The 16,998-nt window shown below is 48.9% G+C and overlaps 7 protein-coding genes and 1 non-coding gene across 8 annotated transcripts; 4 read left to right on the top strand and 4 right to left on the bottom strand.

Annotated features, from left to right (window-relative positions):
* Positions 1 to 115: 115 nt before the first annotated feature.
* Positions 116 to 959, top strand: Pdw03_4072 (Emopamil-binding; the record flags this gene model as incomplete). Its single annotated transcript, XM_014676040.1, has 3 exons — positions 116 to 653; positions 710 to 791; positions 845 to 959. The coding sequence occupies 3 exons, from the start codon at positions 116 to 118 to the stop codon at positions 957 to 959; spliced, it is 735 nt and encodes a 244-aa protein (XP_014531526.1).
* An 860-nt stretch (positions 960 to 1,819) lies between these two features.
* On the top strand, positions 1,820 to 4,675 carry Pdw03_4071 (C6 transcription factor, putative; the record flags this gene model as incomplete). Its single annotated transcript, XM_014676041.1, has 1 exon — positions 1,820 to 4,675. The coding sequence occupies one exon, from the start codon at positions 1,820 to 1,822 to the stop codon at positions 4,673 to 4,675; it is 2,856 nt and encodes a 951-aa protein (XP_014531527.1).
* A 334-nt stretch (positions 4,676 to 5,009) lies between these two features.
* On the bottom strand, positions 5,010 to 5,080 carry Pdw03_tRNA9. Its single transcript has one exon. It is a non-coding gene; the product is annotated as a tRNA-Gly (tRNA).
* Positions 5,081 to 5,545: 465 nt separating this feature from the next.
* Pdw03_4070 (Vacuolar sorting receptor (Mrl1), putative) lies at positions 5,546 to 7,243 on the bottom strand (the record flags this gene model as incomplete). The annotated part of the gene is made up of 4 exons (XM_014676042.1): positions 5,546 to 5,752; positions 6,294 to 6,420; positions 6,487 to 6,786; positions 6,873 to 7,243. The coding sequence occupies 4 exons, from the start codon at positions 7,241 to 7,243 to the stop codon at positions 5,546 to 5,548; spliced, it is 1,005 nt and encodes a 334-aa protein (XP_014531528.1).
* A 353-nt stretch (positions 7,244 to 7,596) lies between these two features.
* Positions 7,597 to 9,217, top strand: Pdw03_4069 (C-14 sterol reductase; the record flags this gene model as incomplete). The annotated part of the gene is made up of 3 exons (XM_014676043.1): positions 7,597 to 7,673; positions 7,725 to 8,029; positions 8,109 to 9,217. The coding sequence occupies 3 exons, from the start codon at positions 7,597 to 7,599 to the stop codon at positions 9,215 to 9,217; spliced, it is 1,491 nt and encodes a 496-aa protein (XP_014531529.1).
* A 1,644-nt stretch (positions 9,218 to 10,861) lies between these two features.
* Positions 10,862 to 11,956, bottom strand: Pdw03_4068 (Adenosine deaminase/editase; the record flags this gene model as incomplete). Its single annotated transcript, XM_014676044.2, has 1 exon — positions 10,862 to 11,956. The coding sequence occupies one exon, from the start codon at positions 11,954 to 11,956 to the stop codon at positions 10,862 to 10,864; it is 1,095 nt and encodes a 364-aa protein (XP_014531530.2).
* Positions 11,957 to 12,910: 954 nt separating this feature from the next.
* Pdw03_4067 (Splicing factor 3B subunit 5/RDS3 complex subunit 10) lies at positions 12,911 to 13,240 on the top strand (the record flags this gene model as incomplete). The annotated part of the gene is made up of 2 exons (XM_014676045.1): positions 12,911 to 13,153; positions 13,229 to 13,240. The coding sequence occupies 2 exons, from the start codon at positions 12,911 to 12,913 to the stop codon at positions 13,238 to 13,240; spliced, it is 255 nt and encodes an 84-aa protein (XP_014531531.1).
* A 769-nt stretch (positions 13,241 to 14,009) lies between these two features.
* Pdw03_4066 (START-like domain) lies at positions 14,010 to 16,172 on the bottom strand (the record flags this gene model as incomplete). The annotated part of the gene is made up of 1 exon (XM_014676046.1): positions 14,010 to 16,172. One exon carries the CDS (start codon positions 16,170 to 16,172, stop codon positions 14,010 to 14,012), a length of 2,163 nt encoding a protein of 720 aa, XP_014531532.1.
* Between the last annotated feature and the right edge of the window lie 826 nt (positions 16,173 to 16,998).

Genomic DNA, 16,998 nt, shown 5'->3' with positions numbered 1-16,998 from the left:
ACCGACACTCTTTCTCTGTGTCTAACTCATGATTTCTATCTAGATTTTTTTCCCTCTTGCGGCAAATACTATTAAAATTGCATTAAATCTCTACTGTATCGCAAACCATTTCATTATGGTCTCCACACGACACCATCCCCGCGAATTTCCTTCCCCTGAGGCCGGGAAAGAGCTGGCCAAGTTACCTCCAGCTACCACCAGCGCCAATACGTGCAAATGGACCCATACACCCGCCGTTGCGCTGACATTTTGGCTCATCGTTTCAGTTCCGTTGGTCATCTGGGATACAGGCTATGTCTTGCTGCGACCGCATAGCATGCCCGGTGGAAGCTTGCACTCTCCTATCTGGACACCTTACGCGCTGTACGGAAAGGTTGACTATATCTACGGCTGGCCCGCCTTCAATGCGCATAATGGCTTCACTGCTGCGCAGACTATCCTCAACGTCCTGGAGACTATCGGTTACATCTACTACCTCTGGATTGTCTACTACTATGGATCGACAGTTGGGAGAGGTGGACCGCAGAAGATCTCCAAGGGATTCACCTGGTTGCTGAAGGGGGAGAAGGTGGTCGCTGGGCGCATTGGTGCGACCGCGCTTCTGGTCGCCTACACCGCGTCTGTCATGACCCTGAGCAAGACGATCCTTTACTGTAAGCGACATCCATTGCCTAGGCTTTGTGTATTAGATAATAACACAAAATGATAGGGCTCAACGAGACCTTCTCCGGCTTCGAGAATATCGGTCACAACGAACCGCTCACTCTCTTCCTCTACTGGATCCTCCCTAAGTGAGTTCCGTCTAGTGCAGGTTTACACAAAACGTAGAACTGATTTGATGCAGTGGAATGTGGCTCGTGTTTCCCAGCTACAATATCTATATCCTCGGTGGCGAGATTTTGAACTCACTTGAACTCGCAACACCACGCCAGAAGGTCGGACGCCCGAAAGTCACGTAGACTCAGACATGAAAACTGTTGAATGGCTTGCGTCCTGAAATGCGACATGTACAATGAAGATGGTGAGTTTGCTTAAGAAAAAACCCGGTCAATTCGGCCTATCTATGAGTAGAGAGTATTTAGAGACGGCCGGTGTGGGAAAAAAAAAAGGATTTGCATATGTAATGAACTCAACAGGATCAAGGAGTACGTTTTTTTTATTGGGCACTCAGTAGAAATTCCCTGGCACGTAGCTACATGCTCGTCCTAGTCTTCTGTCAAGCTTCCAATATGCTAGCCCAGATGCCAATCGGGCTGTTCTTACCGTCATAGGCGTTCGGGTCCGTTCCGAGAGAGCCGGACACACCAACAATTATGTCCATGGGAGTAGCATGAGCCTGGGGTCGCTTTTAATATTCATGGCTCGATAGAAGGTGGGTTGCAAAATCATTCCCAGTCTAGAACTATACGGGAATAGTGTGAGATTTCAAGGAGGGCAAAACCTCCAGATTTGATATGTAGCCTCAAGTCAGTTGCATGCCTAGGTAGATGTCCTCCTCTGCTTCAGGAATTTTCTATGAGCTGTAGTTTACGTTGGCTCTTCATTCTCCAATTTAGATTGTCGTCGAAAGTCCATATTGTCGGCGCCGCTGCCGAACTATTTGCCAAGCCACCATTCTGCCGCTGAACCTTTCCCCATATTTGGACCTCCAACTTCACTTTTTAATCCCGCCTTTCTCCCGCTTTCTCGGTCTCTGTATTTCACCCCAACTTTACCTACCACGAAATAAATTCGCAATCCATATCGAAAGCACCTTCTTTTGTTCCCGACCGTGCCGAAGGATGCTTCGGGCCTGGGTCTTGGGGTATCCTCACCCGTCATGATCCAACCCGACTCCGACAAATTGCCATCGAAAGCCCCTGGTGTTAGCTTCGACCTAGGCCAGGAGGAGGCGGCAGCAGCTCTCGAAGACTTCGATAACCAAAGCCATGCAAGTTCCCGTGACCCTGGTAGCACACAAACAGTCGACCCCGCGGTGGACCGACGAGATGATTCCGGCAACGGCCAGTCCAATTTTGAACAATTAAATGACGATGTCAAACCGGCTTGGAGCGAGATGAAGACCAAGGCCGGGAAGGAGCGGAAGCGCCTGCCGCTGGCGTGCATTGCATGCCGCCGCAAGAAAATCCGCTGCTCGGGCGAGAAGCCCGCCTGCAAACACTGTACGCGCTCGAGGATTCCATGCGTGTATAAAGTTACTACACGTAAGGCTGCGCCGCGCACGGATTATATGGCTATGCTGGACAAGCGACTGAAGAGGATGGAAGATCGCGTAATCAAGACTATACCTAAAGATGAGACGAGGGACATGCTTTCCATTGGAAGATCGGTTGTCAAGCCTTCCACCTCTGTGCAGCCGTCAAAAGCTCAAAAGAAACGTAGTGCGGAGAAGGCGTTCGCGGCAGAGATGGATGAATGGGCTCATGGGACTGGCCGCCCGCCACATGAGACGTTCCCAGTGAATCGTGAAGTCAAATCCACCGATGGGACTGGGCTTCTCACTGAAGGAGCCGAGTTTTTGCCCTCGTTAGAGATTCAGGAGCACCTCGCAGAGGTGTTCTTCGATTGTGTCTATGGGCAGTCATACCTCTTATTACACAAACCCAGCTTTATGCGACGGCTTAAAGCAGGCACAATTCCCCCTGTCCTAATCCTTGCTGTCTGTGCTGTATCTGCGCGATTCTCCACCCATCCTCAGCTCAACTCGGATCCGCCATTCTTGCGTGGAGAAAATTGGGCTAATCCCGCCGCGGCCATCGCCCTGAGCCGGCACGACGAACCGAACATTACCATTCTTACCGTTTTCTTACTTCTTGGTCTTCATGAGTTTGGAACCTGTCATGGTGGACGAAGCTGGTCTTTTGGAGGTCAAGCACTGCGGATGGCGTACGCGTTGCAGCTCCATCAAGAGCTTGATCAGGATCCATTAATCGGTCAGAAGAATGGCAAGGGCTCAGAGTTGAGCTTCACTGATCAAGAGATCCGGCGCCGGACGATGTGGGCATGTTACCTGATGGATCGGTACAACTCTTCTGGAAGTCAACGGCCACCTATTGGGAATGAAAAGTTTCTACAGATACAGCTTCCTATCAAGGAACCTCACTTCCAGATGGAGATACCTGGTCCAACGGAGGATCTTGACGGCGATATCCTTAATCCCGTACCTGAAGAAACAGGCCAATTATCTAATGCTAGAGAAAACATGGGTGTTTCAGCGTACATCATTCGCGCTATCGTCATTTGGGGGCGCATTGTCGACTACCTGAATTTGGGCGGAAAGAGAAAGGACATACATCCACTTTGGCATCCAGAATCAGGGTACACGCAGCTTAAGCGGCAAATTGATGAGTTCTCCGCTTCTCTTCCGGTCTCTTTTACCTTTACATACGAAAATCTTCAAATCCACGCAGCGGAGAAGATTGCAAATCAGTTCATTTTTCTCCACATCATCATGCATCAAAATACGCTGTTCCTCAACCAGTTCGCTATTCCTTTGTCTCCGGGAGGGCGCCCACCAAGAGATATGCCTAAGTCCTTCCTCAGCAATGCAGGTCGAGCCGCGGTCGAAGCAGCACACCACATTTCAGTACTTTTTGATCGAGCTTCAGCCTACCCCCTCACTGTTCCTTTTGCTGGATACTGCGCTTACTCGGCAAGTACAGTCCACATCTGGGGGATCTTCTCGAAGAACATCCAGCTGGAGGCACGGTCGAAAGAGAACCTTCGGCATACGTACCGCTATCTCAATAAAATGAAAAAGTACTGGGGCATGTTTCACTATATGGTTGAGAGTGCCAAGGATCGATATCGGCAATTCGCTGATGCAGCTATCAAGGGCTCTGTGGCAACTCGGAATGGCCCATCGCTAACACCCATGTTCCAATATGGTGACTGGTTCGACAAATATCCCCATGGAGTGTCGAGAGTGCATTGGGAGGACCCCGATACTCGACACAAAGAAACGGGCGAAGACGCAGTCATGGGTCAGAAACCCGACCTCCAAAGCGTGGAAGATTTCTTTGCCGGCCTTTCCCCTACTCCACAGCCAAGACAACCTTGCAAATCGCGATCTCGCAAGAACAGCAAACTATCGGATGGAGCTTCGGGCATAGACCAGACTTCACCAGAATCGATAAACAAAGTGACCATGGGAAATACCTCGAGTATTTCTGGCGGTGCCTTCCCACAGCCATCCACGTTCCAACAATCCCGGCCAGTTTCATTCGGCCAACCATCATTCGACTTCAGCATTCCACCAGACCAATTACCGCAACTAGACCGGCAATTCGTTTACGGTACATTTTCCGATTTCGACCCCACCTCATTCGTCCCAAACAACCCCCCTCCTATACCACCGCTCAATGGCGTCGAAACACAAAGTCCAGATCAAACATTTTTCACAGGCCACCTGGATCCAAGTGCCCCTGCTGGGGTGGGCGAGTTCTATCAGCCCAGCGCGTGGTTTCTTCCCTTCAATCTTGACCCTGTTAGCGGTGGGAACCCACCATCACAAGCTCCGCCTCAGGCTCCTATAGCTGGGGGAAGCAATGGCGGTGGCACGCCATCCGGGATTCCTCCTGCGGGTATGCCTAGCTTCGGGGTTGCTGGGAGCATGCCTTTGAGCGCATACGATCTTGGTTCAACTAGTTCTAATATAAAAGTCTCACGGCCGTGATTCTTTCTCGATGACTGCTACGTGGTGTTTGAGTTTCGTTGCAAAAGGTTGGAGTCGGAATTGGGGGGGGGTTCGGATCTGTTACTTTTCGCGCTGCTATTCAAATCATCAGTTCACTTATGTTGATCTGTGTAAATATTGTTGTCTTGTCTCCGACATGTATATCCCTTTCTTTCGGAGCTGGTCTGTAGAATATCCATTCGATGACTTTTCCTGGTTGGACATTCAAACCTTGTAACATTTTTAGATGATCAAGAAAAAAGCGATATTCACTTGCTTCATCATCAAAAAGCTCAATTAATTCAGCGAAAGGAGTCGCAAAAATAATCAATTCTGCATCATCCGTGAATCGAACACGGGCCTCGTCGATGGCAACGACGAATTCTACCACTAGACCAATGATGCTAGTTACTTGGCATGTTATGCGTAGTGGAAACTATATTCATTGCTGCCTTTTGAACATGATCCATAGTGGAATAGGATCAAGTATAGAGCCGATCTTTAGAAATTAGGTTGGTAGATGTAATGTGACAGGTTGGTGTACAATTTAGTCATGATTATGTTTGGATTTACCTTCCTGTATTTCGACATGAACGAACTGAGATGGTGTGCGATCCCTTGTGCGGATGTATATCCACCCGAGGTAGATCAACGATCACCAAAACATGTCCGTGAACAACAAGGGAAATATATATACTACCGACAACCAAACAAGGCGAAAGTCACAGAATTTATTGTCCGAACAACCCCAGAAGCAAAAGTTGCCATAGCCGACACTAGACGAAAAGGAGTGCAGGGAAAGGGTATGGGAACCACAAGTCGTTATAAGACAAAGGAAACCAGAGAAAAGAAAGCAAAAGCAACCATCCACTAATCATCCCACTCTTCATCCAGTTGATCTATGAGCCTGTTCTCGGCATCCACGTCGCGCCCCTGGCCACGCCCTCCCCGGCCTCCGATGGCACCGATGAAACCGCCACGGCCACTCGAGTCCGCACGGGTGTAGCCATTGCTCGCGGGGGATCCCTTGCAACGGAAGAGGTTTCCCAGCGAGGAAAAGATAATCACGAACATGTCCTGTTGGTGCGCAAAGAAAGAAGTGGTCAGCGTCATGTTGCAAACAACGAGGCTCGCAACTGCAATCGATAATCCAAGTACATGCAGTAAAACATGTGGCCCATCTGATGAGGCAAGAGGAAAAAAAACTACGCAAGATCTGTCTCCCACCCATGGATCTTGGATATGAAACGACCAGTCCATCAACAAGGACTCAAGGGATAGTGCACTTGCATAACTCGAGACATCTTGTCAAACATGTTACAATGCGCACGACGTGATTAACACAGGCGTGCCAAGACCCAAGAGAGTAAAACTCAAAGGAAAGAACATTCAAAAAAAAGAATGCTCTATGCCTGACATGAAACAAGGAAATGGATAGAACAGGCCAACCGCAACCGTTTTCCCGAAGCGATTGGTCTCCAGACCAGCTAGAGGACGTTCAATCCATCCTTGAAACAGGTAGTCCTGTCACATTTGAATCCCGGAACTTATGTGACACGAACTTGCCATGTCTGAATTTTCGACGAGGCCAACATGGGATCAATGCTAGGATACTTACTTTGACAAAGTCGAAAACGCCAGCCCACAGGCTGAAATTCGGACACTGGCGCCAGCCACGTTGATGCATGACGGTTCGCTGGTAGGCGCAGCCACCAATCATATATACGGCGATGGCAACCACCATGCTAGAGTACAAGGTCAGTATGGGTTGTATTTGGTATTTCCCCCAACGGGCAGAAAAGGGTGCTCACATCACACCGAACACGCCGCCCGGTCCCAAACCGCCAGCATTGGGATCCACGGCGGCTCCACCACATGCCGCCGAGCTGCGAACTTCGAAGAAGTACGAGCATTCATCCATGGAGCCGACGAAGGAAGCTGTGGCCACGTTTGGAGCAGCGTCACGGTCACAAAGAAAGGACATGATAGTCGACTTAGTGCGCGTCGAGACATTGGAACTTCCCATGTTATAGTCGTCCGGGCAAGGCGAGCCATTGGTATAATTAAGGACGAGTTTGCGGCCGCGGAAGAAAGGTTCGGATGCTTGTTGCCTGTATATGACCGAGAACTGTCAGTATATGACGAGCAGATAAAGAATCTAAATAGTGCGACCGGTTTGGATGAAGATCAGCCATACCCTATGGAATATATCTTGTCATCGCGCTCGTAATATGCACTGACGTTCTTCCACCGCGATGATTCTATCCCGACCACGTTCGTCACGTTCTCAATCACCGGCGCGCAGATATTTATTGTGAAATTGGCCGGGTAGTCATGACCCCTGGCATACCAGCTGCTGTTCCGTGCATCTTTTGAGAGTTTACTGCCGTCCTTTATTTCGGGCGGGGATAGTGAGATCGCATTGAGGTCAAAGTACAACCCGGTGGTCGGGGAGCGGGCAACGCACGGAGCATCATCTTCTAGATGGGAGGAGTATGATGCGCTAGATAATCCAAGGATTGAGGATAGAAGGAAAATGGAGTAAGGAGCGGAGCTGGTAAGCTTCATGGTGGGCTGTGATGGGGTCAACCCAAGGCAGTCGCAGTCTCAAAGTAGAAAAACGAAATGGGATAAGGAATGTAAAGAGAGCAGAGAAAGAGATAGATTCCGCAAAATAATAGAAATGACCCTAATGAATGAAGGAGGTGAGTGCATCTATCTGCCCGAGATTGAGAGAGAGAGGCTTACGTAGCATCACCACGGCGGTGATTGGGGCCGATGCGGAGCAAACCTGGCGGAACACCCACCATCCGACGTCGTACGCGACTTGAAAGGCCCCAGGGACTCATTTAAAGATCTCCACCTGGGCAGTTCCTGGATTATTTCTCTGCCTATCCATTGGCCCTGTCATTAATTTCAATATGACCCCCAAGAAGGATTCCAAAAAAATATTCGTGCAGCCAGTGCCGGAGAAACGTGGTTATGAGTTTGGTGGACCGTATGTCTGTCCCCCTTCAATTGAGTTGGGCTGAGCTGACATTTGCACTAGACTAGGCGCTTTTGGTATTATATTTGGATTGCCGATCCTGATCTACCTCTTCACCTTTGTCTGCAACGATATCTCTGGTTGTCCCGCCCCGTCGCTGCTCAATCCCTCGACTTTGTCGCTCGAGAAATTGAAGCTTGAAGTGGGTTGGCCCGAGGAGGGAATCACGGCGCTTTATGATACCAATGTTACACTGTGGATACTGAGCTACTATGCCTTTAGCCTATTCTTGCAGGTCTTCCTTCCCGGCCAGGAGGCAGACGGTGTTATGTTGGCCTGCGGAGGACGGCTGAAGTACAAATTCAATGGTATGGCAACGGCAGCCCTTGCTCGCACATGGCATTCAAATAAGATTCTTTTTTTTTTCTGACCCGGCTCGTTTTACAGCGTTCTCCTCTGCCATCATTATTCTCTCAGGCCTCGCCGGGGGCACTTATCTCTATGGAGCCGACTTTGTGGTGTGGTCATTTCTATGGGACCACTATGTCCAGGTCATTACAGCAAATTTGTTGATCTCATCTTTTGCTGCGCTGTTCGTCTATGTGAAGAGCTTCACAGTTCCAGCCCCAGGGCAGGCAAATCCAAGCCTACGAGAGTTGGCACCTGGCGGCCACACGGGCAACATGCTCTATGACTTCTTCATCGGCCGTGAACTCAACCCTCGTGTTCGCCTGCCCATTCCATTTGTCAGCGAGGCATCGCGAACTCTTGATATCAAGGTGTTCATGGAGATGAGACCAGGCTTGCTTGGATGGACAATTTTGAACCTGTCTAATGTCGCCCACCAATACCGAACGTATGGCTACATCACTGACTCCATTGTGCTGGTCACTGTTTTCCAGGCATTCTACATCCTAGATGCGCTCTACATGGAGCCAGCAATTATGACCACCATGGATGTCTGCATGGACGGATTCGGATTCATGTTGTCTTTCGGCGATGTAGTTTGGGTGCCCCATCTGTACAGCGTCCAGAGCCGGTATCTCTCCGTCTTCCCTTACGAACTTGGCTTGACCGGCATGGCCGTTGTTCTGGGGGTCACTGCCGTTGGATATTCGATCTTCCGTGGCGCCAACAACCAGAAAAACCGTTTCCGTACAAATCCCAACGACCCCCGCGTGAAAAACATCAAGTACATCGAAACTGCTGCTGGATCCAAACTGATGATCTCCGGCTGGTGGGGTCTGGCACGTCACATCAACTACCTGGGCGACTGGACTATGTCGTGGGCTTACTGCCTGCCGACTGGTGTTGCGGGGTATGTTCTCATTGAGAGCATCAACCCAGCCAGTGGCGACATCCAGAAGCAAGCCGTGCAGACCCCGGAAATCCGTGGTTGGGGTATGATCTTCACGTACTTTTATATGATTTACTTTGGCATCTTGTTGATTCACCGTGAGATGCGTGATGAGGAGAAGTGCGAGAAGAAGTATGGCGCTGACTGGAAGCGTTATACCTCCATTGTCCGCAGCCGCATCATCCCTGGGATCTACTGAGAGATTACAATCAAGCTTTCCTTCATAGACCTTTGGGTTTACTTTTATGCCTTAATTTTGTATTTTAATTACCCTGTTAAAATTTGGCTTGCGAAAATCTTTACGATAGGCTTGCACTCCTTGGATCGCAAGAGTCCACAGTGGGCCAGCGTGACCTTTTACTATCGCAGGAGAATTCGACAGAACAAGATGGCAAATACAAAGTCCACCCTCCAGGGCTGCAATTTTTATCAAGAGACACTCCTAGTTACTCTGAGCTTATACCGCATTCCAGAGTCGAAGTACTGTTGAAAGCCCAAGCAAGATCGACCTACCAAGAAGTGAAAGTTCGTGATTGTTGAACACATTTAGGCTGTTGCTCCAACCCTTTCCAAGTCCTCCTCAGCATCACTGGTCCTTCACCATGTAAAAAGGTCCATTGCAGCTGGTGCTTGAGCATCCATGGAGCCTAAGCTTACCGACCGCCTTGAAGTTTCCCTGCGCATCTATGATGATGACGATGGGGTTGCGCTAATAAGAGCGGCCGAATCTTTTGAAGTTGGCAAATGCGAGTGTTGTAGTCCTGTGAATCGTGAATCGATTACAGCACTCAGTGTCTATCCAAAACTAGTCTTGCTAGTTAACAGCGGCGTAAATGTCTTGCTCAGAGCCAATCGGCTTACGTAGCGGGCTGACATACTTGATGGCTTGCAGGGAACTGGACTTTGTGCTTCCAGGGCCTCTCTTTAGAGACAGGATTCTCTAGAACCCACAAGCGAGGCATCATGAACACTCACATAGACGAAAACGGCAAAAGGATGACGGGTCCATCGTTCTAGTCGCATGTCCTGCCGTTGTGCTTTTGTTTTGAAGACACGAAGCGTTGACAAGTAGTCCAAGTCCTCTGTCTCGCATGCGTCGTAAATCCGCGGTCCATTCATTCCCGGGCATTTGTTGTCAATCAAGGACTTGACAAATGGAACAAGCAAATCTCGGAATTCATGTTGACAGACTGTTGTATCAATAATCCAGGTTTCGTCGCTGTCGATTCGTTCTATCTTCAACACCGCGTGTGGACCGCCGTGCAAATCGGGACCAGGAACAAGCCTAGTTGGAACTGGCGCTCTTCCGATCTTGATGACCACAGTCTCATTTTTTTTTTCAAAGTACACCTGATTTGTTGAAGCCACAGCTCTTTTCGGTACGTAGGGACTAGAAAAGCCTCTTGCCTCTAAGTAATATTCTAGTCAAGGGACCTAAGAGCGCCATGGCTGCCATAGACTGGCTTTAAAGAGAGCCACCTCCTTATGCTAGATGTTTTCGGTCATGTAGCTGGGGAAGGGGTCGCGTTTGGATTGAGACGAAACTGGTCTTTGATTTTGATAGAGATCGATCTTAGTTAGATCCACATCGTATACAGTCTCTCTGTATACTAACTTGGCTGCCTTGAGTATCTGGGCAGTTTGGAGCCTATTGAAGAGCCAATGTCAGTTTCCTTCTTTTTCTGATGGCCCCAGGACATTGTTGAAACTAACACATGAATTTTTTTTTCTAGACACAAAATAGTTATAGTCTACAGGTTTATAGAAAGGGGGGACACGATGGGTGGACTAAACTTGGCCCGAAGGAATCTTCATCGAGGAATCTTCCATCCCCTGAACACAATCAACGCTTTCGCTTTTTGGGGTCAACTAAAACATTTAAGCCCCACGATTCATCTCCTGCATTGGCTATCCATCCCTTGAGAACCATTTTTGCATCGCCGATGGCCTGCATACGGATTTGCAACGGGTCCTTCAAGCAAGTAGGATTTTTGAAATCTTGGTAGGTGGTTATATCTGGTCTCTGGGGCTGAACTGTGTCGACATGCGGAACTTCAGTCTCTGAAGCACCCGACAGCGGTCCGGATGAGAGAACATCGTTTTGATAGTTGCGTGGAACTGAGACAGGCGCAATTTCGCGAAAAAGAGCCCAAAGCTTAGCTCGGGATAAAGACGAAGCCCCACGGGCACCGGGTGAGGATGCCCGGTTTCCTTGCTTTACTCCGTTGATGATGGTCTCACACAAGCCGGTTTTGGAACGGCAAAGAGTTGGCACTGACTTGCTACCGGTGTCCATGGCCATTGCTGATGGATAATTATATGAGGGAGCCAATATCCAAACAGCGCTCACATTCCCTGGCCTAACCTTCTTGTGTTTTGCACCAGACGTCGAAGGGTCTCCTTCCTGCCCCAAAGTAATTGCAGGACAAGGCTCAAATTTCGGCTTCGCAAAAGGCCAAAGCGCTGCTATCTCTTCTTTCGGCACCGAAAGAACTTGGAACGGCCGGAATTGATACCCTGGTGTGTTTTCTTTCAATTTTGTCTCTCTAGGCCAATATCGCCCAACCAAAGCTCGCATTCGGCCATTCACCCCAAAAGAGCGGTTACAGCCAACGTGACTGATTTCGTCCTCGGGGAGAATCAGACCTGCCAGATAGGCGTTTTCGGTGGGAGCAATGAGGCGACTGGTCTCACAGGAGAGCAAGGAGGAGACTTGCCGTAGCGCAAGCTTATCTGAGCAGGACTTGCTGCGTGTGGACTCGGCGTCCATGCGCGCTGGCTTTCGACGCACGACTCCAAGAAGAGAGAAGTGGGCCCGGCCATCTAGAAGAGTCTCTGTATCTGGGACCTCTGCGTCTTGGATTCTTGGTAAAGTACCATCCTGATGTAAGACTTTCCACGGTGTCGCATCTTCTTGGGCTGCCATGCAGAGCTCCATGCTTGCATCGCCGCAAGGAGCACATGTGCAATACATGTAAATCTTGATATCAGGCCGAATCTCAAAAGGAGGCCATTCTGTAGGCAGTGTACCAACACTCTCTTCATCCTCTTCAATCTGTCTCCTTTGTATGAATGGAGAATCCGAGGCTTTTCGATTGTCGGGGGTAGGTATATCATGTGCTTTCGGTATTTGCTTTTCCCGGGATAGGACACTGTTGCATTCTGTTAAAAGCCAATAATTGAATGCCCGGATGGCCAATATCTCAGCATGGCAGTCATGTAGTACAAGGCCACTGCAGCGTGGGATATGAGATGCAGACAAGCATTTTGCACCACTCCTACTTGTACATCAGCTTTTGTGAATATAGGTACCTTGCAAATGACTAGGTCGGATTTGCAAGTGGGAAGTTATAACTTACGTGACAGATATGCAGGTCAGACTTTCTGAAGGTGTGTTTTCTCCTATTAGCGAAGAGAAAAAAATGTTAGAATCGAAAAAGAGAGATGTGTGAGACGAAAGAGAGACAAGATCGATCCGCTCCACTGTACATACATGGAAGAGGGAAATGTACTCGCTTCTGACCCAAAAAAAAAACAAATACCTTTAACTGCTACAATACCGGTCATTGGAATCCATTCTCTTGATCCATCCGGAAATATGGTTGGTTTGCTGCGCGTTGGTAGAGCCTCGAAATGTGCATGAACCAGCGCTGCTATCCGGGACGATAATGAGAAATCAGTTGTATCAACAGACATTGGATGTGATTACAGTCCAAACGACAACTTCCTTAACAACCAAATGATCAATTAAAGGAAAAAACAGAGTCGAATAATCTCAAGATGCCCGCCACGATCACGTGAGTGTATACAATTTGTGCCTGAGGCGTCAATGCTCTCCTTCAAACTTCCCGCTTTCCCTATCCATCCAACGTCAAGGTCTCTACTATCCAACATGGCCGACAAGCTCCGCACCATCCAGAACCTTGAGGCCCTCCAGGCCCGTTACATCGGTACCGGACATGCCGATACCACCAAATATGAATGGACGTCCAACATCCTCCGTGACAGCTACTCCTCCTACGTCGGTCACCCTCCCCTGCTGTCCTACATGGCTGTTGGCATGGGCGAACCAAAAGAGAAAGTGCGCGCAATGATGCTGGAGAAAATGGTCAGAGGCGCTGGTAATCCGCCAGAGGTGTGTGGTGTCTTGCAGAGTTGCTCAACATGATACAAAGATGGATTGGCTAACAAGTGTGATCCAACTATTCAGACCCAGGAGTAACGCTACTCAGTGTGGTTTATTCTTGTTTTTCTTGATACCCCTTGTCACATCCTTTACTTTCCATACAGGAAGGCGGACCCTCCAATTTTTCCGATCCTCCGACCATCTCTAGTCCTTAGCAAACTTGCTGACAAGAGATGATACCCTCTGTGTACGGGTTTGAACCCACCAAAGACCCATCTTATTGGAGATTTCACTTCGACTCCTTCGGCACAGAACAGCAATTTCAACTCAACATGCCCAACGCTCCATGATACAAGGCCGATAGATCCGTCTTTCTGGGGATTGGTATCCCCTAACGATTGCCCGTGTTTTTTTTTGGCTGAGGGGACTTTCCAAGAAACCTTCAATTCTTTTCATAGAAGGGAAAATTTCGCAATCAGCCATGCCTACCAAAGAAAAATATGCCGTCAACAGCAAATTTCCAAAGACCCAACCTTGGAACCAGCATTGTGATGGATGGCATGGCGGTGCTTAATGAGTTTTCAGTTTTTAAATTGCATTCAACGCATGAAAAGAGTAGTTCCAGAGCTGTATCTCTGATTGGTCATGGTCTGCAATATCACAATCCAGTCATAATATTTGAAACATGAAGATGTCAAATATCGAAAACATCTTCCGTAAATGTATACAGTGATATAGTGTAGTGTAGTTATAAACCCATGGTAAAGGCCAGATCTCGATCAAAACCAAAGATGAACAAGTAGAGGAGGCTAGGAAACAAACCGTGCAGTATGTACAAGCTTTAAAATTGTCGTTTACCAATCAATCAAGTATCCTCCGACTTCGCCGCTAACCTTGTATTCTCCGTCTGCAAAGAAGAAACAAGATCGACCCATTTCTTACGTTCAGAGCGAAGCTGTTTGACCTCCTTTTTGAGATCTTGTACCTCCTGTTTCAAGCTATCAACCTCAGACTTGTTCTTGGACTTAGACTTCTTCGAGCGCTCCTCATCCTTTCTCTGCTTCGCTTGAATCTTCGATGCAATCTTTAGCTGGCTAGCCTCGATCTTGCGCAGCTGCTTAAGCAGCTTAGCTTCCCCATGAAGGAAGTGAGAGGCTGCTTTAGGGAGAAACGATGCGGGGTCAGGGGTTGCCGTCTGCGCAGAAGATGACTGGTCTTCATTGCTGACCTCGCCCTGAGGTTGGCTCTGGCTCTGCTGTGTGCGAGTGCTGGCGGGCCTGGAAGACCTGTTCGTCGCTGCGCGTTTGCGCATCCCGTTGGTGTCGCTGTCTACCTCGCTGATGCCTTTTACTGGTGTCCCTGAGACACTAGACGGTTGCGATGAGATCTGAAACTTTTCGAGTTCGGCCCGGATTTCGTCTAGCTTGCCTTCGACCTCGCGTTTGCGGATGGCTAGCTTCGCGAGCTCTTTCTCATGGGACGTGAGCTTGCCACCCTTTGTCATTTTGATCAGTTCCTCAGGTGAAATGTTGTTGTGTGCCTCGTCAATGGCAGTTGGTTCGGAATTGGCCGAGGAGAGCGAACCATGGTCATTCTCGCGGGATCTTGAAGATTCGGGGTCCAACGCTTGCTCATCCCGTTGAACAATTTTTGGTTTTAGGTGTGCCATGCCATCTGCATCAATGTAGGAAACCTCATCCCCGGCTGGGAGATCACCCGACACTTGAGTGTGGGCACCATAGCCTAGAACTTGTGGTGTGAACCGTTCCAGTCCAGTTATGAGCAAGCCTGCGACACTGGCAATCAGACCATGATGCGAATGCTCGCCGTCGCTGTCGAGTGAATCGTAATCCGAATCCGAGTCGTCTGCATGGTCGGAGTCGTATTCATTCGCAGACTCTCCGGATTCAGCTTTGGCGCCTGCTAAAGTAATTTCAGCTTCCGCACCTGCACCTTCTTCTTGTTTGGGAGGCTTGTCATCTTGAAGAGCCCAGTTGATGAATTTAGCAGCATCCGTTCCCACGCTTCGCGGTGTTCCCTTGTCCACCATCCACCGTGGGATGTTACCGCCTGGGTCACTCCGAGTGACCATGATCCATTCAACAGGATTCATTTGTTCGTTATCCCCAGCTCCATTCTGCTCAGGTAACCCCTCAGGCTGCTGCAGAGTAGACGATGGAAAATCACTATTCTTCTTACTCCCCTGGCTAGAAGAGTTGCCTCTACTGTCGTCCCCCTTAGGAATCTCTCGGATGAGCTCGATAGACTCATACTGTCCGCGTGTATACCCCTGCTTATGCTGGATTTTGGGATGATCACACGGCTTAGAGATCATCATCCAGCTGCGACCAGGCTGCTTACTTCCGCCAGCTTGCAATCCATAATCGGAATTGACAATCAACGCCACGAAGTCACGCGGAGCAGTAGGCTTGGGAAACTGCGCTGAGACATGGTAAACCATTAAATCTCCCAAAATCGAACCATCACGGTTCTTGACCTCGATGTTCTCGATTTTTTCTTCGGCGCCGATCCCGCGGATACACTCGTCAGGCGTCTGTCCCTTCTCGATCTTCTTGCGATTTACTCTGAGCGTTTCATCGTACTCAGTTGAGAGCTTCGTCCGCCAACGCGAGAATGAGAGGCCCTCGTGCACACTCCGTCGCCCGAACCATGAGCCCCCGCCGTCATTCGCGGAAAGTTTCCAGACAGTCACGCCTAATGGATTATCTCTTGGCCCGCCCATCTTGAGTGGCTTCCCCCATTCTTTTTGCAGGTCTGTAATCTCTGGGTCGGTTTCTCCCACTCGTACGGATGATGGGACGATTCGTTTGGCGGAGGAATTTGTCGTATCATCTAGCCCGGGGTAGTCATCAATATCGGAGATTGGGGGGTCTGGAAGTGACTCCGCTACCAGGCGGCTGTTTTTGAAAATCCCGTGCACGTAGTCGCGCAGCTCGTTGGGATCCTGGGGAACTTCGTCCCATGATGTCGGCTTGAGGCATTGAAGGGCCTCGTGTAAGGTAGCCATAGGTGCAGGACAAGTGTTGTGTCTTTTTAATTGCTAGTCTGCCGTGATGTTGTAAAGCTTGAGTTGCGTTGGTAGTGCAATGACGTTGCTACGAATAGTGGGGGTTCTTAGCTCGTCGTTGTGCCGGAATCAGGACACGGAGTTGGAATAAGCGGTGACGGACACCTGGCCATCAATACCTCCGGAATCTATGAAAACTGCAATATCCAAAAATGCTCAGGTGGTTTGCTCAGGTGGCTTGCTCATGCTGAACTGTTTCTTCGTGGAAAGAGTCTAGGTTATAAACAGATGAAGCACAAAGTGGTAAATCTCGGAAAAGAAACAAACGCAATAAAATAAAAAATGGAAAGAGACAGCACATAAAAAGAAGCCAACTAAGATGTAAAGGATAGGTTTAAGGGAGTGATTGTAGACGAAAGCGAGTCTTGTTCAACGATGTGATGTTAACTGTAGGATCTTGGCAGTTGACGTCATGCAATGGGGTAAGATACCCGACAATGTTGCAAGGGGTTTTGCACTGGACCTTGAGAGATAAATTTATATTATTTAAGATCTGTCAATGAATTTTCATCTTGTCACTTATCACTACCGTACTTTATACTGTACCCTCGGCATGACGAATCTCCAGTGATAGGGTACAAGCTAGGAGGGAGAAATTGTGTATGCGCTTTTTAGACTGCTTGAGCTAAAAGAGACGTGTACATTTGAATAAAGCTGCTGAAGGATAATTTAAAACTAAGAGAAAAGAAGCAGCCAGAGCAAGGGACCAGCCCCATGATCAGATAGATCATAAAGGAGAGTAACTATCAGATCGAGCATCTGATTC

Source organism: Penicillium digitatum, chromosome 1 (genome assembly GCF_016767815.1).
Source record: "Penicillium digitatum chromosome 1, complete sequence".
NCBI classification, from domain to species: Eukaryota; Fungi; Ascomycota; class Eurotiomycetes; order Eurotiales; family Aspergillaceae; genus Penicillium; species Penicillium digitatum.
The sequence above is the reverse complement of the archived record's forward strand: the minus strand, read 5'-3'. Positions and strand labels throughout refer to the sequence as shown.